The 25,320-nt window shown below is 55.1% G+C and overlaps 1 protein-coding gene across 9 annotated transcripts in view; it reads right to left on the bottom strand.

The window, feature by feature from the left end:
- Window positions 1-25,320, bottom strand: part of RGS12 (regulator of G protein signaling 12) — a 113,523-nt gene that overhangs the window by 11,231 nt on the left and 76,972 nt on the right. For 8 of the 9 annotated variants that reach the window (XM_032493091.1, XM_032493105.1, XM_032493109.1 and 5 more), the window contains 10 exons: window positions 11,060-11,229; window positions 10,529-10,621; window positions 9,679-9,822; window positions 8,786-8,965; window positions 8,318-8,471; window positions 6,411-6,487; window positions 4,463-4,657; window positions 4,045-4,118; window positions 3,482-3,608; window positions 1,496-1,592 (listed from right to left, as the gene is read on the bottom strand). In XM_032493091.1, the coding sequence (XP_032348982.1) occupies window positions 1,496-1,592; window positions 3,482-3,608; window positions 4,045-4,118; window positions 4,463-4,657; window positions 6,411-6,487; window positions 8,318-8,471; window positions 8,786-8,965; window positions 9,679-9,822; window positions 10,529-10,621; window positions 11,060-11,229 (1,311 nt within the window). The remainder of the gene's footprint in view (window positions 1-1,495; window positions 1,593-3,481; window positions 3,609-4,044; window positions 4,119-4,462; window positions 4,658-6,410; window positions 6,488-8,317; window positions 8,472-8,785; window positions 8,966-9,678; window positions 9,823-10,528; window positions 10,622-11,059; window positions 11,230-25,320) is intronic. The other variant, XM_032493097.1, reaches the window with a different exon arrangement.

The following is a 25,320-nucleotide window of genomic DNA, read 5'->3' as shown; positions in this document are numbered from 1 at the left end:
ATCTGTCTCGACACTGAACATAATTAGGTTTCTATGTCTTTGAGAGAAAAGCTGGACAGAAGCCCAAGTGTGAGATACCGGCCCCTTATCTACATGGACGAGTAGGCCCAAACGCCACACGCGGGGCCCTCGTCCGCCTGCCACGTCTGGCAGGAACGGAGCAAGGGTGACGTGGAGAGGGCTCGTGGTTTGCAGGTTTACTGGGCCTTTGTGGTCATGAGCTGAATGGAAGCTCGTTTGGATACTGTTTGGCTCGAATGTCTTTAGAAAGTAGACGAGTTTCACACTAGTATTTTCAAATATAGCCATTGCCCCGAGTCGGGGCCGCAGGCCGGCCCCAGTGGCCCTCACGGTCCACAGACGACTCTCTGGCCCAGAGAGGCCTGGCGGAATCACAGCGCTCCTGCCTACGAGCGGCGTCACAATTGCTGCCTGCACGGGCCTGCAGCTGCGCCGTCAGACTCACCTGTGCACAAACAGGCCAGAAGGTCCAGGCGCGTCAGGCCCGAGAGAGGCACTGAGCACCTGCGCCCTGTGCGGGCCGCTCACCCTCTGTGGCGGCTACCAGGCCTGGGGGAGAGCGCACGGCCTTCTCCAGAACCCAGATGGGCCCAGAGGGGCAGGAGCAGCAGGCACTGGAGCCCCGAGGGCAGAGGGACCACCACGGTCTGGGTCACCAGCAGGGATGGAGGCAGGTGACTGGTGCCCCATTTTAGGGCTGAGCCAGCTCGCTGGGCCAAAGCCTGGGAAAGGGAGGGGGCAGCCCAACGTGGCCCCCAGCAGCCCTGACACAGCCACCTCCTCGCCTCACTCAGCAAGCTCCAGAAAGCTCTCTCCAGGAGACATGCCCCCGCCACCCTCCACCTGGGAGTGGCTGAGCGCTCCGAGAGGTGCAGGTCCCGAGGCTGCAGGGCCTGACTGAGCCCCAGCTGCCAGGCTGCTGCCCCAAGGCCAGGCTCTGGGCTGTAGGGACCGCCATGTCCCCGGGGCAGCGCTGTCATGGCTGAGGCAGCGTGCGGGAAAGGGCTCTGGAAACCACCTGATTCCACACACAAGGCACAATGGGACCTCCATCACCACCCAGGCTCCCACCTCAGCTACTGCTGGGCCGAGGCCGGGCAGCTCTGCCCTGGGGTCCCCTGTCCCTGGAGCAGAGGGATGATGAGGCCTCCCAGGAACCAGGCACGCTGGAACCCAGGAGCAGCCCCGGGGGTTCCTCAGGGCCTGTCGCCCCTCCTTACGATTGAGAAGACACCCTCAGGAGGCCCCAGCACGAGGCCCTCGCGCTCCTGGTCCCAGTGCCTCCTGCCCAAAGTCAGGGCCTGGACTCGTCTAGGCACCTAGGGTTGAGCTCGGCCCTGGCAGGGGGTCGCCAGGCCCGAGAGACGCTAAACCCCAGCAGCACCGCCTGGGCTGTCGCTCTGAGAGCTCAGGGCAGGAGCGGGCGCTTCCCCGGAGGCAGAGTCCAGGGGCCCGGCAGCATGACCCTGCTCACCTTTCCCTCGGGAGGGGTCCTTCTCCTCCAAGATGACCCGCTGTCCGTCCAGACTTGAGATGGGGGCTCCCAGGTCCAGGGGCTCCTTCTCTCCATTCTAGAGGCAGAGAAGGTACAATGAGTAACCACCCAGCTGGAACTTTCCAGAACAACCGTATGTGGTCCATCTGCTGACAGCAAGACCTCCCCAGACTTAACGGAATCACACACCAGGTGACCCCAAGTCCTGGGCTGGCTGCAGACTCCTGACATGGAACAACCAGCGTTGGCTGGCCTGCCTGGAATGCTGGCCCTAGAAACCCGCGGGGACCAGACTGCCACTCGAGTGACGGCCATTGGCTGCACTCGGCCACGTCGAAGGTCCGGGGGTGAAAGACACGCGGCAGGTGCTACAAACACCTGCGTCCACAAGCCTGGGGCTGTCAGTGAAGGTGGCCCAAGTCTCAGCACGACTCCCCACCTGGATGCGGTGGCCCTGAAGCCCTCCGTGGCCTTCAACATGCCAGGAGGCGAGTGCGGGGGCAGGTGCCTCCCTGTGGGTGGGAAGCAGGTGGGCCCGAGGCCCAGGGTCCTGCCCTCCTCTCCTGGGGAGGCTCTCTTACTGTTCAAGGTCCACAGCCTATGTTGAAAAAAGCATCTGAACTTGTGGTTTGGCTCCAAAATTCCCTGTAAGTCAGAACTACACGGTGACCAAATGCCCAGTGGGGGCTCTGGCTGAGTGAGGACCAGACCAAGGCTGGCAGGGTACTGCCCGCTCAGACTTCCTGGCCTCGGGGGGTCACAGTTCACTGAAGAGGGTCAGCAGGTGTGTCCAAGGAGAGCCACGTCCTCACAGCCCAACCTCAAGGACCCTCCACACTGCCCTCGCCAGTTCCCCAGCCCCGAGCCCCCAGGTGGCTGGACTGCTCTTCCGGGTCAGGCTTCACCAGCCAGCCTTCAGGACCGGACACTCCTACGTGACCACAGAGCACGTGTCCATGACCCGCCCCCCTTTTCAGATAGGGAAACAGGCCCCGGGGGTTGGGGGATCGCTTGCGATCTGACATGATCAGAGTAGGGAATGCGTCCCTCTCTGTCCGGGACACTCTGGACTCTAGGACGGCACCCCCACCCCCAGCCCCAATGAGCTGGGAGGGGGCTTCAGGTCACTCTCGGGGTGTCCGAAAACAGCTGAGCACAGCCCTCTCACTCACGTGAAAGCTCTTGAACAATTCTGGAGCCCATTTCAGAGAAAATTAAAATCCTAAAACTACTCGAAATCATAGTTCTGATAAAGTATATTTTCCAAAGAAAGAACACAGGCAAGTGTGTCATAAATCACCACGTTTCACAACAAATGTGTATCACGTGCCGGGACCCAGCAGGGACCAGCAGACACGGGTCCCAGCTCTCCGAGCCTGCTGGCTCTAGGCGTCTCCCTGCGGACCCCCTCTGGTTGCAGGGACAGGGACTCTGGTCTTGTCCCCTCTGAACTCATTCACCGAGTAATGAGTGATGACGGGGGCCTGGCGTGGCAATGCTGGAGAGCGCTAGCTCTGCGGCGTGGAGGCTGGAAGCGTGACAGACCCCAGCGGGGGCCCGACAGTGGGTTGGGCAGGTGGGGCAGGCGCCACCGCGCTCCGCCATCAGCTCAGATTTGCAAATGGTGAGAGGTTGGAGAGTTTTCATGTATTTGTTTCTCCTCTTTGTTTCCCTGGGCCAAAAGCCCCAAATCTTAGGTATCAACCCAAACCCCAGTGGGAACCACCAAGGCATGAATAAACAACAAGCATCTCCACCGAAGGGCATGGGAGCAGGGGGCCACGGGGCCGCCTCCCACCGGGCCTGCCAGAAGGAGGGCTGCTGACAGGCCCCGGGTGTGTCCTTGGTCCCACTGGTCACAGCTCACTTTGTGGACAGCTGGGGGCACACTGGGTCCCCGCAGGCAGCACCGAGCTGCAGCTGAGCCGGGCAGCTGAGCAGCACGGCAGGCCTTGCGTCACTCACCAGCCGAGCCACCAGCTCGCTCAGGCGCAGACCGTACTTGGCTGCCACGGGCCTCAGCACCTCCGTGACGGGCTTGCTGGGCTTGGCCTTGAGTCCCACGGACCGGTTAATCGGCACCAGATCCAGCCTGGTGGGAGGGGAGAAATGGGCACATCTGCTACGGACCTACGACAACTGTCTCACAGACATTACGTCTTGAGAGCAGAGCTGCGTGGCACGCCTGGGGTCCCCGAGTCGGCCCCAGGTTCTGCACGAGAAGAGAGCCTGCAGGGTTTTCTCCAAGGCCTGGTGGGGCTGAGCTGGGGCGGCCACACAGGCCAAGAGCGGGCCCCTCCCCACGGGACGGCCCGAGCTCCGCATCCAGCCTGCCCGCCACCCTGGTCATACACGGGCAGGGAGAGTGCCCCTCTGGCCCCCGGGGCTGTGAGCAGCTGCCTCCCACCGAGCTCAGGACGAGGGCGCCGGCAGCCCCTTCCAGCAGAGCAGAGGCCCGTGGAGGGGTCACCAGAAGCAGCCGTGTGGCTCTGGAAACCTCACAGAAATGACAGTTGCATTTTTCTTACCGAAATAAAGTGCGTTTTTCTAGGCGCAGGTCCCTGGACTCCAAGATACTGCTGTCCTGATGCAGCACCAGAGGCTTTGGGACACGTGAAGGAACAGAGAGGGACATCAGGGGAGCCAAGGTGCCCCCCGCACCCACAGTGTGCAGCGCAGACAGCTGCACGGAACAGCCCTACCGGCCCAGGGCGAGAGAAGGCTCCCCAGCCGTCCACTGCTCGTCCGCAGAGGGCCCCACACAGCACGACCCACCCCCCACCCCCCAGATGGCCTCCAGCAGGCGCACTGCTCAGAGGAGGAGCGCAGAGTCCGGCCCAGCAGATTTACTAAAACAAACAGACTAGCCGGTCCTCCCATCCCATCGGCAGGCTCTCCCATGGGCAGGACCCCGGGCAGGAGAGGCCCAGGTCTACGCAGCCTTACCTTGTCTCCGCCCACCAGGAAGAGGTCCACAGCGGCCCCGTTGATTCCCTGTCGCTCGCAGAGCCCGGACAGGACCTCTTTGATGGAGAGCCCTGCCCTGACGGGCACCATGCAAGACGTCCCATCGGGCAGCTGGATGCTGCAGTGCTTGGTGGCCTTGTCCCTCTCGGGCCCCAGGGTCCTGCAGGCCTCTGGCTGGGGGGCAGGGAGAGAGGTGGCGGGTGCAGGGTCAGAAGAAATGAAGTGCCAAGGCGCCTGGGGAGGCTATGGTAGCTTCCAGACACCTGGGGAGGCCCCCAGTGTGCCTCCCCGTCCACACCCACACCCGGCTCTGGGAATTCAGAATCCCGTGGAGCTTCTGGGTTAACACCAGGGACAGCAATTCCCTCTCTCTCTCAACTCCAGGCACCATACTTACAGTTTCTCTCTCCAGTCTCTTGGTCTAAACACTAAGGGCTGCACTTAACCGGCTTCCCTGCTCAGAACAGGGAGGGCCCCTCACACTGCTGTTCTCGGGTCTGGTCTCGGCCTCCCTGACGCACAAGCACGTGGAGTCACCCTGTGGAGCCCACTGAGGCCACACGGTCACCGTGGGCTGCCTCCGCCCACCTCTCAGTCTGTGGGGCCAGGCACCCAGGAGGCAGGCTGGACCGCACCCTGAGGGCCTGAGGCCCACCCTCTGCTGCTTCTGGTCATCTTTCTGGATCCTTCTGTCTGACCTCTTGGGACCGGAGGCCTTCCCAAGAAGGATGGTCAGCCTGAGGGAGGGGCTGGGAGAGGGGAGATGCGGCCCTCAGAGGCTCAGAGGCAGGAACACACCTGCAGGATGGGGAGCAGATGAGGCGGGAGAGGCAGCTGTTCGGGAGCACCAGGGACCAAGCCTTGCCAGACAGCAGCACCTGCGACCTGACTGTCTGCATTGCTGGTGGACTGAGTCAGGGGCTGGAGGACAGCTCCTAAGGCACCTCCCCAGCCTCACCCCAGGCAGGGCTCCAGGTGGGCAGGAGCTGGACCGCGGGGCCAGCCCGTGGCCGCACTCCCTATGCAAACCTTTGGGTCTCTCCCGATGCCTCCTCTGGGTCTCGAGTTACAGCATCCTTTCCCCGCTAGAAATAGCTCCCTGCCACATCCTGCTGACATACAGCTTGCCCTGGCTGTCACTTCCTATGGTCTGAAAATCTTTCACCCAAATGGTACTTTGGAAAACTAGTCTGTGGTGGTAGATTCACTGCAAAATGGCCCCAAATCTCCTCTTTCCACAGACGCAAGTACAGTCATAAATGTTCTTTGTTTTTAGCCGCTGAGCTTTGGGGTAGTTTGTTAGGCAGCAGTAGCTAACTGACACATGGTAAGCTCGTCCAGCCTTAACTGTTATTTGGGGAAATAATATTCCACATTAATTACTGCTTGGCAATTTCCAGTGACCAGGATGCTGGCGGCAGTAAGGTTTTCCAAAATTGGTATCAGACAACAGCTAACCAGCTAGCCGGTCAGCCCAACGTCTCCCCACTTCCTCCACCTAGTTAGAAATTGGGACCAGACGAGCAGTTTAGAAGGGTGCGAGGAGAGGGCACAGGGCAGGCCAGGATCTGGGCTCCCCCACAGGCAGGGGCCAGGCTGGGGGAGGACTCGCAGAAGCAGACCCTGGGGCGTCGAGCTGATGGGTGTTCAAATGCTGAGACAAAGATGGAGCACCTGCTGGCTCCTGGTGGGCGTCCAAAGAGACAGCGACTGAATGAGAACAAAAGATCTCAAAAATAGCCCCAGAAGTATTTTTAGGACTCAGGGGGCACCCCTTCCCATCTATCAAACGGCTCCTCTCGGATCCCATGAACCCCAGTAGGGAAGAGCCTGGGTGGAGCCCCAGACCCCACATTCGTGAGGGACACGGCTCTCGTGCCCAGAGGCTGGCGGGCCCAGTGAATCAGCTGTGGCCTCAGGGACTCACCAGGTCCAGGCTCCCGGCAGAGGACACGGAGCCCTGTGACTCCCTGCGGCCCAGGCCTCCATTGGCGTGCAGGGGGTCTAGAAGGGAAAACGGTCGCTCAGAAGGGCGAACAGCACCCACTTCACCTGTGCTCACTTAACACAAAAACCCATGCATGTGGTCACGGCTCCCAACCCCCACCCCATCAGGCTGAGCACACTTACACAGAGGACAGAAGCCAGGCTTGGAAAGGCCCCTGCACGGCCTCACCTCCCAGACCCACCACTTGGCCCACAGCTGGAGTCAGGGGGCTGGGAGCGCCGCCCAAACCTGCTGTCCGCTCGGCCCACAGCCGCAGCAGCTCAAAACACGAGTGGGTGCTCTGGTGCAGGGCCGCCCTGCACTTCACTTCATCTGGAATTGTTATCTCAGCACATGGCTTCTGGGCCCAAGAGGAGGGCAGTAAACAGGACAGCGGCCACAGCACCGCTATCTGCAGCTCATTTCCCATCTCCCACGAGTGCAAAGTGAGCCCACAGTCACTGCGTCCCTTGTCACCAAGTGTTCCCATTGCAATCCCAACATCACGACAACTCTGCTCCAGCAGGGCCCACCCGCCAGTCACGCTGCTGTGCAGGGGGCCTGGGGGCTACGCGGGGGGGCCTGATTAGACGGCAGCTCCCAGGTCCCACTGACCCTCCAAACTACCAGCCCATCTTTCAAAAGCAACAGATGGCCAGGCGACCAGGTCAGAACTCCTGGGGAGTGCCCTGGAGTCAGGATTTAAAGCCCTTTCCAGACAGTCTCTAAAGATCTGCTAGGTATGGGGACCCCAGCCTCCTGGGGCCCTGCTCAGGGGCACAGACATAAAGAGGCAGTTGCTCCCCTGTCTCCTGGTCCTCGGGGGGGTCCCTGGTCCCTATGCCCCGCTCCCGTCCCCCAGTCCTGCCTGCCTTCCCTGTGGAAGAACACCTGCACTGACAGCCCACAGCATGACCCCGGAGCGGGAGGGCACCAGCACCAAGCCCCCAGCCTTGAGCCGACTTCTGTAAGATGGGCACGAGCCCTACCGTGCAGTCTGCTCCCAGGGGGAGAGGAGGTATAAACTCTACAAACCGCCACCTCCCACCTCCTCCTCAGGCCTCCTGTCCGAGACCCTTCGATAAACCGCCCGGTTTAAACCTGGCGGCCCAGGCCTGGAGGCTGCAGGTTACTCCTTGGGAAATAATCACCCTCTTGAATCTCTAGGGAAGAAGCTCTTTCCAGCTGCTGCCCCCCATTTAGGCTTCCCGCGCCTGCAGTGAGTGCCGCCACCTCTCTCTGCCCACCCCTTCCCTGCGCCAGCCCAGCCAGCGTCTGCAACCAGCAAAGGGCCCCCGAGGCCCCTCCCCGGGCTGGGGCTGAGCCCGCGCCTCGCACCGCCTTCTCGGCCACACACACGAAGGACACCAAGGGAGGAGACCTCCAGCACGGCCACCTCCAGGCTCGCAGGAAAGAGTGTGATTTGGGGACGCTCGACGCTCAAACTACCATATCACATTGTCTTTACAGACTTAAAAAGGCTCGTGCACCCCTGCACGCGGCAGAAAAACAAGAAAAAACCCCAAAGACTTCGGCAGGCAAGAAGCTGTCTGGGTGGACAGAGGGCAGGACTCCGCATTTTCTTCTTTTTACCTGGTTGTGTTTCCCAGATTTTCTGCCCAGAGCGCCTATTACTGCTGGAGCAGGAGTGGGGGAGAGCGGCCGCCACTGGGGGCCCCCGGGCGCCCAGGCCTAGGGCTGGGACGCACCACGCCCTGCTTCCCGGCCGTCCTGCCCCACAGGCCACCGAAGAGGCACGAGCCGCCCTGGGGGCGCGGCCCACACCCCCTCACTCGTCCCCGCGACAGCCTCACCCCGACCCCGCCTGCACACCACAAACCACCAACCGTTTGGACGGTCGCTGTGGTCCTTCTTCTTCTGGGAGCGCCCAGTGCTCCTGGTCCTGGACCAAGAGAAAAACGCGCCTTTCCGCTTCTTCTCACTGTCCTCGTCCCCCAGCTCCTCATTCAGGGAGCGTCCTGATTTTGATTTTCCACTCAGCTGCCATCAAACGGAAAACACGGTTAATTTACCACCACCCTGGATGAGAAAGGAGGCCGGAGGGGGCTGCCTAGGCCCGTTCTCCACGGGAGGGGTCAGGCCTTCGAGGCCAGAGATGCAGCCCCAACGGCCCCCCCAAGACAGCAGCTGCAGCCTCCCACCCAGACTGGAGCCTCAGACAAGATGCATCTGAAGGTCCAAGCCCAAGAGGTCCGTCACTCCCCGTGAGTTAAGGGATAAACCAGCATGGCATCTGCTGTCCCTTTCCCAGAACAGCCCTCATCGGGTGAGACCAGCGCGACGGAGCGGGGCACCTTCTTTGGCGTGGACACGTTTGAATGGTCCGAGCTGACGCTGTGCTTGGAGGCAGGGCTGCTGGGGACCTGCTGTGCGTCGGGCAGCGAGCGGCCCTCCACCTCGGCCAGGATGCACTCTTGGTACAGCTGGGACTTCAGGAAGCGCGTGTAGCTGTCGAACTTCATCAGGTTGAAGATCTGCGGGAAAAACGCAGCTGCGGTCCAGGGTCCAGTCCCAGACGGGGCCAGACACCCAGCCCGTGGTGCAGAGTCGCACGGGGCCCGCACACGCCAGCCGGGCCCATTCTGAAAGCCCACTCTCTCCCCAGAGTTATTTTCCGGGGTCCTTTATGTCTGGTTTCTTTCCCATAATACACCAGCCCTGATTTATCACGCTTACAATCAGCCAATTCCAACAGCCTGTCAAAGCCAGCATCGCGGGTGGGCTCAGCACAACTAGTGGCCATACTGGGGCATCTTAACTTCCTTAAATCAAAATGAAACCAAAAGCAACTGGAAACCTAAAGGAAGTGAGAACTGCCCTGAAAATACTGTTTTGTTTTGTTTTGTTTTGTTTTGTTTTGTCTTAATTATTAACAGTACTCATATGACTCGGCAACAGAAGTAACCTCTGGTAAAAATCATTAGGGCCCATGCACGCTTTTTATCACAGAGATGTCCTAAAGCTGAAAAAAAAATCCAACCATCTGTCTTCCTCTACAGACGCCACTGCCCACAAACCTGCGGCCTCACACACAGGCACGTGGAGAAGTGTCACCAGACAGGGACCTCCTGCTTCACGGCCTGACTGAACCCTGGCTCTGGGACGGAAGCCCACTCTCCTGTCAGCCTGGCGCCCGCGGGGGGGCTTCTCTCTGGGACCCGAGTCCCCTCCCCGCCCCGGGAGTCACCTGAAGCTGCTGCTCCTTGAACATGTCGGGGTGGGGGGCACGGAGGATGTCGTCCGCCAGCTGGGCCTGGCTGTCGATGTTGACCGGAGTGGTCGCTTTGCTGCTCAGAAACTTACTGAAGATCTCACGGGCCCTGTAGGAGAGCTGCCGGGACACGTGTATGAGCGGACACACAGACCACAAACAGCACGTGTGTTCTGCCTGTTTCACGGCTGTACTCCAAATGCCCGGCACAGCTCCAGGCACTGGAGGTACATTCTCTTGGGGCCCAATAGATACTTCCTGCTGGAGTTACAGATAAAAGTTCCAGCCAGTATGAAACTCTTCAATAAATCAGCTCCCCTCCCAATTTTCTCAAAGGGCAATCTGAACGTCCCAAAGGCCCGGCCGTGCTGCAGCAGGGGGCAGCAGGGGTGGTGCGGTGGGGTGGGGTGGGGGGGCGAGGTCGGGGCGGCACTGAGTGTGGCGAGGAGACAAGACGCCTCCTCTGAGGGGACCACAGGCCGCACGGCCTCCAGCCAGGGCTCGCCGTCACCCGGGGCCGCGAGGGCAAGCGGGGCGGACGGGTATTCTCAGGGCGCTCTTCCACCCAGAATCTGCTCCTGCACCCCCTCAGCACGCTGAGCAGCAGCACGTCTGCTGATGAAGGCTCTACGGCCGAAGGCATTTCTGCAAGTTCTGTTCAGGCAAAATTAAATACCATATATATTAAGAAACTTAGTCTGAAAAAGAAACTTTTTCATGGTGTGAAGATACTTTTACGTGGACTTTTCAAAGTGCGCTGGGTGTGAAGCTGTGATGGAGTCACCCTGCCCTCGGCCACCCCCGCTCCCCGCCTGAAGAAACATACCTCTTTTCTGTCGTGGGCAGGAACATGACTAAAATACTCGCAGGCCTGCCAGAATAAAATGTTTTCTTCACTGAACTCTTTCCTTAGAAAATCCTAAGAAAAACACCGTCAATCAGCCTTCACACAGCCCTCAGAAAAGGGCGAACTGGTAATGGCTGAGGGCCCTCCCTCCTCTCGACCTCTGCCGATTCCTTCATTCCCACTTTTTTCTCATTACCGCCTTTCACCGAAACCAGAGGTCACAAGCGCGTCTCCAGAATTCCCCCGAAAGACGAATTGAAAAGCTGCCCACGCTGAGGACCACTTTGGCGTACACAGCCGCTTCCTCAGGAGCCGAGCACCCCTTCCTAACAGCTGCCCTTGCTGACAGGTAGCCCTTCCCAGCATTTACAAGAAGCCCCGCCCCCTTGGCCTCAAGTGCCTAGGGCAGGTGCAGGGCGGGAGGAGACACAGGCCCTGCCCCGACCCGGGGTCTGAACCAGAGCGGGCCCGGGTCCTGCCCGAGGAAGGGCCATCACCCATCATACTCACGGAGAAGTATCGCACGCCCAGTGGGTCCTGCAGAAGACGCTCGAAGGACACGGCCCAGCTGGCAACCCTCCGCTCGCGCAGGCGCCGGCAGCTCTGCACGCTGGGGAGGCTGGCATTGCTGCTCAGGCTGTGGTTGCTCACACAGTCCTTCAGGTCGGCGCCGCTCAGCTCTGCGGGGCCAGCACAGACCTCACTCACCTGCGGGTGTGTCCTCCACACCCGCCCGCGGGGCTGGCCGGGCCTCACCAAGCTGTCTTCTCTAGAACTTGCGATCGGCCCAAGAACAGTGCACGCCCACACCGTGGCCCCGTCGTCCCAGGTACAGGGCAGAGCATGGAACAAGACCAGACCCGGTCCTGCAGCCGCGCAGAGTCCAGCACGGATGCTGACAGCCCCCGACAAGGATGCTCGGCACAGATCGCGGCTGGCTGGGCCGCAGGCACAACCGGGAGCACCAGGTGAGCCCACCTGAGGTCAGGGGGCGCTGGGAGTCAGGGCCAGGTGATCCACAGGGCAAGCAGAGGGACAGGGGCACCGGTGGGGTTCCCAGGGCCTGGGGAAGCTGCCCCGTCAGGATGGGAATCTCGCACTCACATCCCTGTACTTCCCTGCACGCGGCCGGTCTCACGCCCGGGCCAGCGTGAGTGCAACTGCGAGCCAGCGTGACGACTAGAGGGCGGCCGCCCCTCGTGGAAAACGCACGCTCCCGGGGTGTGCTCCCGAGCCGGCCGCAAACAGCACTAAGGAGCCTTCGGTTCCGCTGTCTTGTAAACAAGCTCTGGAAAGATCCGTCTCCCTTCACACAGAGACGGGGGTACTTGGGACCCCTGTCGCCCTCCCATGAGCAGGCCCCCTCACAGCAGGGCGGGCAGGCCTGGCCATGGAAGCCTGGGGCCGGAACCAGGGGCCGCACATTCTGCCGAGGACAGGCCCCTTCTGTGAGAGCCCAGGGGACATGGGACAGGGACGGCCAAACCTGCGCTGGGGCGGGGCACGGGCTCTGCTTGCTGAGCGCGGCTGCCCGGTGGAATTACCAGACTCACAAGCCCCGTTCTGCTCTCTCACCCGGGCTCGAGGGGAAGAGTCGGGTGGACTAGTTAACCAGCTCCAGCTCTTGGCCAGCCGCTTACAATGCATCCTATTAGTGACAGGGGGCCGGGGTGGGGAGACCAGGACAGGTCAGTGACACAGCACAAAGCCCCGTGGGGATAGAGGCGACGCAAAGGTGGCGATCAAGCCTGTCTACAGTGCAGGATGGCGGGCAGAGGCTGGCCTGCAGCCACGGCCCCCAGGAAATGGGCCTTCAGGGGACCAGACAGCTCAACTGGGAACCCGAGCAAGTGTCTCAGCAGAAGCCACTGCTGCAGGAATCACTCAAAGCTCAGAAAGCGCGTGGATGAGAAGAGAAAAGAAAGAGAAGGTCAGAGAGTGACCACGTCACTCCAACTGCCGTGAAAAAAAGTTAGAACAAGATTAAGAAGAAGCTGCATAAGATCAGAGAAGGACAGTATGAATTTTGCTTTGAGGCTCACTAGACCCCACCCGCCGTATGTGATCTGTGAGAGAAACACTCGTGACAGAACCTGCCTCCGGGTCAGAAGGGAGGCACCAGCCCCGAGTCCACCGCGCGACACACACGCGGTCGCTAAGCCTGAACCACAGCCCCCGCTCAGTGAGTCGAGGACGAGGGTCCAGGTGAGGCTATGGGCCCAGCCACCCGGCCACCACGTACACAGAACCATCTGGAAACGCCTTGCTTAGACTCCACACAAAACTTCCCACGAGGAAAGCCCCCACACACACACACTCTCCTTCCCTCTCCCCCTGGGGCTCTGGTCCGGGAAGGGGTCTCCCTCTCGTCTGGTTTGTGTCCGGCCCCTGAGGCACCAGGGGCTCCACACCACAGACATTCATCCTCCCTGAAGTCACACATGGTCCGATACACTTCCCAACAGACGCTTCACTCGAACTGGACAAGCTGAGTCTAAACTGAGCTCACGTGGAAAGCTACACATGAAACGCCGGGAAACTACACACAACAGAGCAACGAGGCCGGGCCAGCCCTGCCCAACGTCACAGCACGTCACCGACCCGAGTCCTGAACACGGTGGGGCAGCGGCGCCGGTGCAGAAACGGACACGCTACTGGGACAACTGGACGACCATCTGAAAAACAGCCAAGTCAGGTCCCTCCCAATACACACGGAATTAAATCCCACGTGGACCAAAGATATAAATGTGAAACATGAAATTAGCAAAACGCAACAGGAAAACACGGGCTCACTTTCTGCCGTGCCTGAGTGGGGCGAGCAGCAGGCACACCACGCCCGGAGCCGCGAGGCAGGACTGCGAGCGTGGGCGCAGCGGGCGGGTGGGAGTCCGGGGGCAGAGGGGCCGGTGTTCGGGCCTCCAGTTACGAGCGCAGTGAGTCCGGGGAAGTCCTCAGGTGGCACAGCACGGTGACCACGTTAATGACGCTGTGGTGCACGTCTGAAAGCTGCTGACAGAGTGGACTTTAAAAGTTCTCACCACAAGAAAAAAACTGACTGCAGTGAGGGATGTTAACTGGTCTTACTGTGGTGGCCATTTTGCAATATATACACGTTTTGAATCGTTATGTTGGCATGCCTCAAACTAATATAATGTATGTCAACTACACCTCAACAAACAAAATAAAATCTCTGTATGTCAAAAAACACTATAAGTTAAATCAAAAGACAAGAAACAGAAAATCCATGTAACGTCACACAGATGAAGGACTGACTTTCCTTCTAGTTAAGAGCAGCTCCAGAGCAGTAAGAAAAAGGCCATAAAACCAAAGACAGTGGAAGAAGAGTGTGGATAGTCGCCAAGTGGGGCTCAAGACGGCGCCGCCCTGGAGAGACCCACCCCAAGCTAAACTGAATGTACACTAAGCACCAGCGTCAGGAGCGGTGGGGTCTGAGCAGAGGTGTGAGCTCTCCTGCTCTACTTCATGCCGATAAACGGGGTGATCTTCACAAAATTGTCTATTTTAAAGACATCCTGTAAAGTGTAAGCACAGAACATTTTTCCTTCAGCTTTTTTCCCTTGAGGGAATGATGGTCTGAGAGCTGAGGGAAGAATAGAAGTTAACCGACCTCAGAAAGTGGGAAAAGTGTTCCAGGACAGGTTGAGTACGTGCAAAGGCCCTGTGGCAGAAGAAAGCCAGCTCACACCTGTGTGGCTGGGCTGTAGGGCCAGAGTGCTGAGGAGCAGGGCCACCAGGGCCAGGTGGTGGGTGCCAAGCAGTGGAGATTTTACCCTGGAGGACAGCGATTAACAAGGGAATGTCCAGAAGGCACCTTTGTCCTTCTCGGGCCCCTCTGGCTGCATGTGAAGGGAGGTCCTGAGCTCTGCCAGGCGGAGGTCCAGCTGCAGGTGCTGGTGGCCTGGACTGTGAGGGCTGCAGGGGCAGTGGGGAGGTGCAAAGAGGAAGACTGGCCCCAGCTGCATAAGACACATAAGTCTCCCCACCCCGGCCCCCTGTCACTAATAGGATGCATTGTAAGCGGCTGAACCCCATCAAGGATGCTGGAGCTTTGATTTCTCAAACAAAAGGTATCTGGACTCCAGTGTGCAGCAAGCACCATGATGCAGGCGGTCTGCCTCTCTTGCAGCTAGCGCAGGAAGGACGCGGGAGCGGCTGGGGGGCGGCTGGTGGAGGCGGCAGGCTTCCCACCCAGCCCACCGTGCCTGCCCGGAGCTCACAACCTCCTGGCACGGCCATCACGCCCCCAGCGCTGGGGGAGGATGGCTGTGCATTTGCGGAACGACCCGTGAACGGAAGAGTGAGCGCTGATTGACATTTTAAGGAAAGATAGCCTGTCTACTAACTCATGCTTGTAAGAGCTGACAAATGCAAATTAGTTTTTAAGACTCACAAATCAACAACTGACACTTTAAAAGTCTACTCGAGAAGGAAGCTATAAAATATATATATTAAAAAAAGGGGACCCCCCCCCACCCCCGGCCCCTGGGTGTGTGCTGTGCGGGTCAGGGGCCACAGCACATTCTGAGGTCTGCCATTACTGACGCTCTGGTGGGTGCAGGGCAGTTCCTGTCTTGGGGTCTTAGGGGCACCGAGGTCGCGCATAGGGGCCAGGCCACACTGTCTGAGTCCAAGGCCTCAGCCATCTCACTTCACGACAGCCAGACCTCTGGGAACCCGCACACTCTCCCCAGTGGGAAAGTCAGAGACAGTTTTACTGCTGCAAAAAGCAGGTCAGCACAGAGCTCTTGTCATCGGGAGACCTCCTGCGAATCGGAGGTGGCGGATTCTTGCAGACGACCGTGTGGAGCCATGTGGTGGGTGCAGAGCCCCTGGGAGAGCGACAAAATCCTAGCTCTTCCGCGTGTCCACGACGCGCACGGAAAGTCACCTGGGCCTTGCTATCCACTGTCAAATTCTTAATATCATAATTCACAGCACCTTTAAACTCACCCTGGAACTGCTCTCGACTCATGGAAAATAGTGCACATTTCTGGAAGGACTGACCTTGAACACTGAGATGAAACTTCTCCAAACGCAGAATTCCTACCCCAAGTCCAAGGCCAGAACAGGTGACGGGACGAGCCGCACTGCACGCAACTCACCGCCTGATCCTCTCCTGGGTGCCAGGAGTTTGGGTGGAACCGTGCGCTCCGCCTCCAGCCAAAGGAGAAGACACTCACAGGAGACGCCCTGCACCCCCCCACACACAGCTTCGCTCTAGGGGGCACCCCTGGCTTCTGTTGTCACTGTTGGGTTTGTTTGTTTTTCTTTTCTTTCAATTCACCAGTTTGAGTCAAAGGAATGCCTTCCTGGTGAGAAAGGTTTTGAAGTCTGGTTCAGATTTGCTGAAAACGAGAAAAGCCACCAGCTTTATACTGGCTGGACAAGCCTGTAGATTACATGTTGCAAATAAGATTAATAAGGCCTTGGTGTTGAAGTGTTACAGACAACTCTGCAACTCGAGGCTTCAGCCCATTAGCACCTCATCAGAACGTCTCATCCAAACCACGATCGCAAGCACTCTAAACACTGAAATCACAACTCAAGGTCGGGTTATACGAAGGGCCACAGCCTCCCACTGACGTGGCCCCCTCAGCACACGCACCTGAGGGCCGCATCGTCTGCCTGCCCCCGCCAACCGCGACAAGGCACAGACAGGAGGGACTTTACCTGGGTAGAGCCGATAAGAGCCACTGTGATGCCATTTAACCAAACACTTCCAACCATTCACCGCAAACCACCCCTCTGAATCCATACCAGGGTCAGCCAGCACAGCTCCCGGGGCTCCGGGCAAAGGCTCGGGCCACACACAGAGACATTGTTCCTTAGCTTATGCTCCCCAAGGAGGCAAGTTCGTACACCCTCTCCAGAGATCCCAGGCCACAGGCTGACAAAGGTGAGGCTCTCCCTTCAGGCGCACGGAGAGGGAAGCGCTCGTGTACTCGACACAAAGCACCGCAGAAGACGCATTCATAATTCACAGCAGACCTGCAGCTGCTGCTGGCGACCGTGAATTATTTAGCAGGTGGAGCGCAGCTCCAGAAATGGCACTCGGACGTACAGGTGCTGAAGATGAGACTGGGGGTCTCTGGGAATTTGCTTTCTGTGAAACTAGCAGCAGAAAAGGACAAAATAAATACTTTTAATAATAAAACCCTTATTCCCCTAGTAAAAGCTTTTTTAATCCCATACACCTAAAACTTGACTCTAAATGAGAAGGTGATCACCAAACCTGCGTGGTACCGGGAAGTATTCATCAGGTAATGAGCAACTACCCAAAGCTGAGCCACTTTGAAACCATAAGGGGCATTCCGAGGTGAAAGGAGAGCACGCCCGTGACTCTAGCACGGAAGCTGTATTTCCAAAAACTGGCGGGGGCTGATCTGGCTAGAGGCTGGCCCTGCTCCAGGCTCTCACATGGACACTGCTGCAGAAACAGCTGTTACCTGGCGCCAGCTCTGTTAAAAAGATGTTTAACCGATCACAATGTTTTCCAAGAAAATAGTTCAAGAAAAGGGGTTAAAGACGCAGCTCAGTCCCAGTGGGTCCCACCTTCCTGTCAAGGGTCCTTCTGACCTCGGGTTTCAAGGCAGCAGTGCCAGGAGGCGGAGCAGCACGCCAGGCTGTGCCACGGGGCAGGCCCCGCCCGGGGCCCCGGGGTCGTGGTGGAGCCCGCAGGGCGGGGCTGGCAGCGCAGCTGATACACGGGCGGTCAGGACGCCCACCAGGCGCTGTGGGAGAACGCCACCCGTGCTGTCCTTTGGGGGCAGCTTTTATTCTGATTTAATTTCAAACTTATAGAAAGTGACATGGTAGTAAAAGGAGCCCCCATATGCCCTCCACCCGGATTCCCTGAGTGCCTCTCTCGCCCGATTCGCTGGCCTCTCCTCTCCTCTCCCCCTCCCCCATCTCCTTCTCTGAACACACACCCACTTGCTCTTCCCGACTGTTGCATTAAGTTGGAGAGAGCGCCCCTCTTTGTCCCTGAAGAGTCCAGTGTGTATTTCTTTGTAACCACAGCACAGCTACCAAAGCTGGGGGAAGTGACGAGTGAACTGGTCCCCAGGTGAACTGATCCACCCTTCAAACTGACCAGGCCTTGAGAACACCTGCCATGAGGTCACCACAGTGGCATAATTCAGTTCTAGGGGAAACCCAGGTGGAGACTCAGGCCCCATGATGTCATTCTGGCCCTGGGTGACATGACGTGATAGGCTGCACGGGCCTGAAAAGCCTCACGCCTTGGTTTTTCTCTTTTGGGGAGAAATTAACAATTGCAGGGTTGGGGCGAGAGTACAAGTGAAGACCTTTATATACCATGTATCTAAATATTGAAAAAACTTCAAAGAAGCTAACACACAGATAAATAAGGTATACTTTCTTCTCCCTTCAAACAAACTCGGAGGCCAGGTTTGAATTTAGAATTCTGGGACTTGCCCGAGTTCTGCCTTGGAAGCTGGTGGCACAGGGAGGGCTGCGTGGCCCACGGCCCGCCCCCACCCACCCCTCACCCCCACCCCCCGCTGCCGCCTTCTCTTCCCACCCCGGCTTCATCCTCATCCTGTGCGGCTCCCAGCCCGCTGATCACTGCCCCACCACACAGCAGCCGCCCTGAGAGCACTCACTTCATTCCCCAGCCGCAGGCCTGGCACGGTCTACAAATTCAAAGCAGCACGACCTTTTTCCTCAAAGAAATCGCATATGGAATCCCTGTGAGTGAGCCGGGCTGGCTGGGAAGAAGGAGGGCACAGACAAGACAGGTGGGGACAGACCTCGGGCCGCATTCTGCTTGACCTGGCAGAGCCTCGGGCAGGCTGGCCCAGCTCCTCCTTAAGGAAACATCTGCCACTAAACACAGAGACCTCTGATAATTAGAATGAACTGTTTTTGGAGCCAAACAGCACCTTCTCAGCACAGAGTCTGAGAAGCACGAACTATTGATCTACTTCCATCAGCCCATTTTACAAAGGAAGTTGCCAAAGTGTGAAGACCTTCAGTGACCCGCCCGGGCTTAGTCGGTGATGGTGCTGAGACTGCGTCCACATGCTCCGCGGGGTGAACCCATGTCACCGTACCTGCCCTGGGAGAGGCAAACTCCTCACACCCACGGAACAGCCCTCGGCGGCGGCAGCCCTCCGCACACGTCCCTGGGCCAGAACAAATCTGAACGCTGAGAAAGGCCCGTTTATAACTGCTCTGGCAGAGCACAGCACAACAGACTGCTGTGTCTGAAATGACACAAGTCCTTCTGGAGACGGAAATGCCAAGCAGATGGGGGGGTGCTGGAAGAACCCACGGGGCCGCGTGAGCGGGCGGCACAGCAGCCGAAAAGGGCCGGTGTGGGAGGTGTGAGGCGACAAGCGGAGAGGGTGCTGTCACTCGTCACACGGAGTGTTCAGGACTTCAGCGCAGTGCTAGCAACTGACCACAAGTGGCTGGCCCGCTAACTGGCCACAGGGAGCCTCCAGGGCTCACCAAACAGGGACACAGGACACTTTTCAAAGACAGTCCTAATCAACTTCATTTATTATGCTGATTTGAATGAAAACATTTACATTATTCGCTCACCATCCCTTTGTGAAACTGGAGTATCTCACAGCAGTGACTAGAATGCACGCACTTTATGAAGACACTCTACTTCTGGTACCGAGGCCACACGTGAGGTGCGGCCCCTCCAGCGGTGGCCTGGCTAGCTGTGGCCCGTCCCTGTCAGGAGGTCACCGCTCAAGCAGGACCCGAGCACCACAAACGCGGCACTCCACAAGGAAGACTCGACACCGGTGCTATAACCACGCCCACGGCCCACGGCCCACGGCCCACGCAGGAAAGCTACAGCTCGGAGCCCCACGCCCATCCTGAGGCCGTGCGGTGGAGACCCCCCGCAGGACAGGCGCTGGCGGGCTGGCCAGCAGGGAAGGAAAGGATCAAGGGCACGAGGTCGTCAAGGACGCACGGGGCGGGCACCTCCTTCCTCAGGGATGGCCCTGAAAGGCCGCTCCTGTCAGTGAAAAAGAGGTGCCCCTGAGACAAAGGAAGACTTACTTTACATGTCAGGGGTCAACTGCAACTTTTTAGCTATGGCATTCACAAGGCTGGGATTCTGGGACAGTTACAACTTCGCGTAATTTTTTCCTTTTTTTTTTTTCTTTTTTCTTTTTAAAATTTATTTTTTATTAAAAATTTTCTTCTTCCTCTTAACAGAGGCACTGGGGATTGAACCCAGGATCTCACACACACCAAGCGCATGCTGTACCACTGAGCTATACCCCCTACCCTCCCCATCCCTGACTTTACATAATTTTAATATTGAAGATAGTTTGTTAGATGTAAAACTAAACAAACGTAATATTTGTGTCTTTCACATGAATTTCAAATAAAGCAATCAAATTTAAAAGGTCATTTGTCCCAGACTGGGCTCCAAAAAATCTAGTCCTCAGGCTGGTTCCTGTTCCGTGGAGGTCCTCAGCCCCAGCTCACCTGCTCCTCCTGCAGGAGGGGTGCTGATGGGGGAGGCTCCCAAAGCCCTTGCCATTGGTCTGCCTCCAGTGGGCGGGGCCTGCCACCACTGGTCTGTCTCCAGTGGATGGGGCTAAAGGCTGAGGTGACCCAAATTGAAGTACCATCTACGGATTAACTGGTCTGCAATCTTCAAAAGTGGCATAAATGTGAAAAGCAAGGGAAGAAGGAAGAGCTGTTCTATTGAAGGAGACCAAAGAACCATGACAAGTAAAAGCAAAATGTAACCCTGAGCTGGATCCATTTACTATGAAGACGAATAGAGTGTGGACAAGACGGTAATGCTGTGTGGGTGTTAATTCCCTCATTTTGCTGGCTGCATTGTGGCTGTTGGGAAACATATGCATTTGTAGGAAATACACTCTATAAAGTGTTCAGGGATGGTAAGGGTATCATATCAGCAACTCAATCTCAAATGGTATAGGAAAAGTTCTTTGTACTCCAGCTGCAATTTTTGAAAGGTTGATATAGTTTCAGACTGAAAAAAACTTTACATGGTGCAAAGATTAAAATTAAAATTAAAAAAGGCTGAGGTCCCCATTTGGCAGGACTGCCCTCTCCCCCTCAGCTTCCCCTGGGGATCTGTCAGGCCTGACTCTTCTGTGGAATAAGCAGATGATCAGGGCTCCACTGCACCAGCGAAGCCAACCATTCTCTGTCCTCTTCCTAAGACTGGATGGGGACGTTAAGATGAGGGAGAAGTAAGCAGGCTCACCCTCTCATTCTCATTTTTCAACAGATATCGGTTGAAGGTCTACTCCGGGGCAAGCTCTGTCCTAGGAGCCGGAGCCTCTAGCCCACCTCTCTCTGGCACAGGTGTGGCAGGTGTGGTGGTTCACGGTGCGGGTTCCAGAGTCACAACGCCTGGCTGAATCGGCCCCACTCATCCTAGCTGGGCGAGGCCCTCACTCATCTGTAATGCTGCAGTGATAGCCGTGTACGAACGCCACAGGGATACTGCGAGAACGCCGCTCCTCGGCAAGTCACTGCGCCTTTCCATAGAGCTGTGGTAGCAACCATATACTGGCATCACAGGAACACTGTGATGAGCAGTACCAGGCGCATGGGATGCGTTCAATAATACTGGCTGCATAAATAAATCGTGCGTTCCAAATACAAGTTAATGAAATGGCACAGGCTGAAAAGGTGTATAACTTCAAATTATATATGTCTTGCAGCTTTAATGCACAATTCATGAAATATTGTCTCCTTTAAAAATTTAAACACAAATCTAAAATCCCTATAGATCATTACCTAAAATCCTGGTCCTATCTCCTCTCCCCAGAGAAAACCCATCTTATTAATGTGGTGTTGATCCTAATTTTTAATTCTTTTACCAGGATGTTCCCATCAAAACAATTGTTTAGGAAAGCTACTACTTTTTATCTTCCTGAACTTCATTAGTTGTAAAAGCCAGGCTCAGCCGAGTGACTGGTATGCTGTGGGGTTTCTAGCTAGATGATTTAAAATTTATTTTCTTTTCTTGCCTTATAGTGTTGGCCAGAATCTCCAATATGATGTTAAACAGTTGCTAAGATACAGAACTTCTTTGTCTTGTTCCTCGCTCTAATGGGAACGTTTCTAATGCTTGACTATTAAGTATAACTTGAAAAAAAAGTGGAACGGGTAGAAGCAGACTCACAGATACAGAGAACAAACTAATAGTCTCTAGGGAGACGAGGGAATGGGGAGGGGCAAGACAGGGTTAGAGGATTAAGAGGTACAAACTATTATGTATAAAATACGCTACAAGGATATACTGTACAACACAGGGAATATAGCCAATATTTTATAATAACTATAAGTGGAGTATAGCCTTTAAATATTGTGTATCAGTATACTGTACACCTGTAACCTATAAATTACTACTACTGTACATAAACTATACTTCAACTAAAAAATGGAATAGGTACTTAATTTCATCAGAATCTCCTTTAGTCTCATTATGATAATCATATAGATGTACTCTTTTAATCTATTAATATACCCAACCTGCTTATGTACCTATGACATTCCTTTACTATAATGTAAGCCTCATGAAGGCAGGGACTTTGTTTTGTTCACCAATGTATCCCCATTGCACAGAACAGTTTTTAGAAGAAAGTAGAAGCTCAAAAAAATAATTGTTGAACAAATGAATGGTGACTTGAGGGGAAAATTCTCTAATGTTGAACTATCCTTGCATTCCTTGAATAAGTCTCACTTCATAAGGATGTGTTAAGAAAAAACAGTGCTGGATTCAATTTGCTAAAATTTTATTTTGGAAGTTTCCATATTTGTTCATAAGTTAAACTGACCAATAGTTTACTTTTGTGCTGTCCTTGTCCAGTTTGGGTGTCAAGGTTATGCTGATTCTGCAAAATGAGCTGTGTAGCTTCCCATCTTCTACGCCCATGTGACGGACCATGTTACGTTCAAAATACTTGTTGCCCCTCCCTGTGGGAGGGTTATCCACGCCCTCAACAGTGACATCAGGCTTGACCCTGTGAAGCGCTTCAGCCAGTGAATGTAAAAGCGCATAACGCGTCACTGCAGGGGGAGAACTGCCTGGGTCTGTCATGTCTTCCCTCCGCCGAAGACCCACAGCGTCCCACAGAGGAACTGTCTGGCTCTTGGGGTGAAAACACGCAGAACAAAACAAAGCCAAATTGTGATACGCATGTAATGTAAATAAGAAAGAAATTCGGCTTTTTTAAAGCCATTAAGATTTTGGGATTATTTGTTATTGCAACATTATTTGTCTTAAGTTGACCGATATACTCACCTATACATTGGTTTGGGCATGTTGCCTTTTGAGGTGTAAATCTTTGACTTCCATATCATTTTTGCTTATGTTGATTTATCTAACCAAAGTTTCTTTTTCTTTTCAGGCCACCTGTATTTTCCTAATCATTGTCCAATTGATCTCGTAATCAGATGTATTAGTATAAAGCTATTCATAGAATTTACTTATAACTTTACTTCTCTGTCATCTTTGGTATCATCGCCTTCTTTCTTCTTCATTCTTGATGTTATCTTTATCTTTTCTCTCTTTTTCTTGATTATACTTGCTAAAGACTCATTTTTTGGTTTTATTAATCAACTATATATTTTTGGTTTTGTTTTCTATTTTGTTAATTTCTGCTTTATCCTTATTATTTAACATTAATTTGCATTTATTTTGTTGTTTTTCCCCACCTTCTTATGTTGAAAACTTATTTCCTATATTTTCCAACTTTTCTTTTTTATAATATATACATATAACACTACAAATTTTTTCCGCCTTGACTATATACCATATGTGTTAATGTGTATAACAGTATAACTGTTAAACAGTTCTAGGTTGTATTATAATTTCCATTTTCATCTTCTCTTTGGCCAATGGATTATTCAGAAATACAGTTTTAAATTTTCAAAAGTGTGAATTACTTCTTATTATCTTTTTGTGACTGACTTCTATTTAATTACACTGCTGTTAGTAGATGTGATCTGTATGCTATAAATGTATTTTTAATTTGTAGCAAATGCACTCCTGAAATTCAAATTCGGTAACTACTCCATGCAGCTTTGGGGGGAAACAGTGTATTCTCTGCCGATCGTAAAATTACATATATATGATAAGTACATCACATATATATATTAGATTTAAGTTGTCTGTTTTGTAATTCAAATACTCTATGATCCTATTCTTTTTTTTAATCAGCTTAATGTCTTAGTTTCTGAAAAAAGTATATTATACTTTTTCCCTTAGGGTATCTGTCCACTTTTATTGTAGGTTCATCTAATTTTACTTTATAATTGGGAGGCTGTATTTTTGGTGCACACTGCCTTCTTTGTTCTTTTTTTTATTGTTTTTTTCACTTTGAATAATTTTATCTGATGTTAATATTGCCATATGAGTTTTCTTTTTCTTAGTATCTACCTCAGAAAATAATTTCACTTAATTTTTTTTCAATCTCCCTCTCAATTTAGTTTTAAAATTGAGTTTTAAACAACCTGAATGGAGAGTTTTTCTCCTCGGATGCTCCTTCTCGCCCATTGATCCCATAGTCTTCTTCAGGACCTGTTCTGGGCTCTCTTCTCTACCTGCTCAGCCCTTCTAGGCAATCTGGTCCACCCCCGGTATTCAGCTATATTGGAAATGCAGTTAGAGCAGCAATAATAGCACTAACCATAACAGCGGTATCATTTGTGTGACTCTTTATCCTGTGCCAGGTTCTAGGTGCATCACACACGCTGGTTTAGCTAATTCTCACAGTAAGTCTTAAAGATGGGGCCTAGTGCCTGTTCACAGGACAGAGAATACAGGCAGCCGGCTGGCAGCAGAGGCGGGACTCGCCTCCCGCCTCGCCTCCAGCTGCCTTCCAGTTCCCAGTCCTCTCGCAGGTCCCGGACGCACCCCTGCTGCACGGTCCCTGATGACAGGTGTCCCGAGGCATCAGGCTCACTGATGGACAGACGGCCCTCAAGCTCACACTCTGGCCCAGCTGCATCTCCGCATCCTCACTCACTCTCCCAGCTCCCCACACGACATCTCCAGGCCACAGGCCCCTTGTCACTGCCCTGTTTCTGCTTCTCCTCGCCCTGCTCCCTCCCATCCCTGCCAACGCTAAGGTCGCCGTCCCGATGAGGTGGGTCCGGGGTCCTCGCTGGCCTCACGGGCACGTGGCCTTTCCCTCCAGGTCCCCGCTACCGCGGCTGGTCCTCCTCAGCGTTCTCCTGGCCCCTCTCGCCCTCAAGAACACAGCAGGCTTAACCTCAGCTCACCTCCCGGGGCTCAGCTCCGTTCTGACGTGGGGCCTCTGGCCGGACCAGGCCCTGCGGCCCAGCTCCTGCCTCCACCATCACTCCCAGAAGCGCATCCTGCCATAACCCGCCAACACCCAGAGAAGGTGCGGCCTGGCCGATGTGACAGGGCACCTGGCGGCAAAGTCTGGGACGTCGCAAGCTTCCACCTCCCCTTCTTTGGACAATGGAGTCCATGTGAAGGTGACACGTTAGCCTGAAATAGTCTCAATTAATGCTCATTTTAGACACTTACGAAGGTCAGTCAGCTAAAAGAAGTGGCTTTTTTTTAAAGGCAAACAAACCAAGCCAGATTTAGTGCTTATTCCTGGGGAAATGACCTCAAGATTTTCAGACAGCAGGACAGTAAGTGGCTACATAATGAAGACCACGAAGGCACAGCTACAAAACAAGTAAACCCCAACTGTCCTCACGTCAGCGGCCGTGTGGGCCTCGTGCTGCCATTTCCA

Source organism: Camelus ferus, chromosome 2, assembly GCF_009834535.1.
Source record: "Camelus ferus isolate YT-003-E chromosome 2, BCGSAC_Cfer_1.0, whole genome shotgun sequence".
NCBI lineage: Eukaryota > Metazoa > Chordata > Mammalia > Artiodactyla > Camelidae > Camelus > Camelus ferus.
The sequence above is the reverse complement of the archived record's forward strand: the minus strand, read 5'-3'. Positions and strand labels throughout refer to the sequence as shown.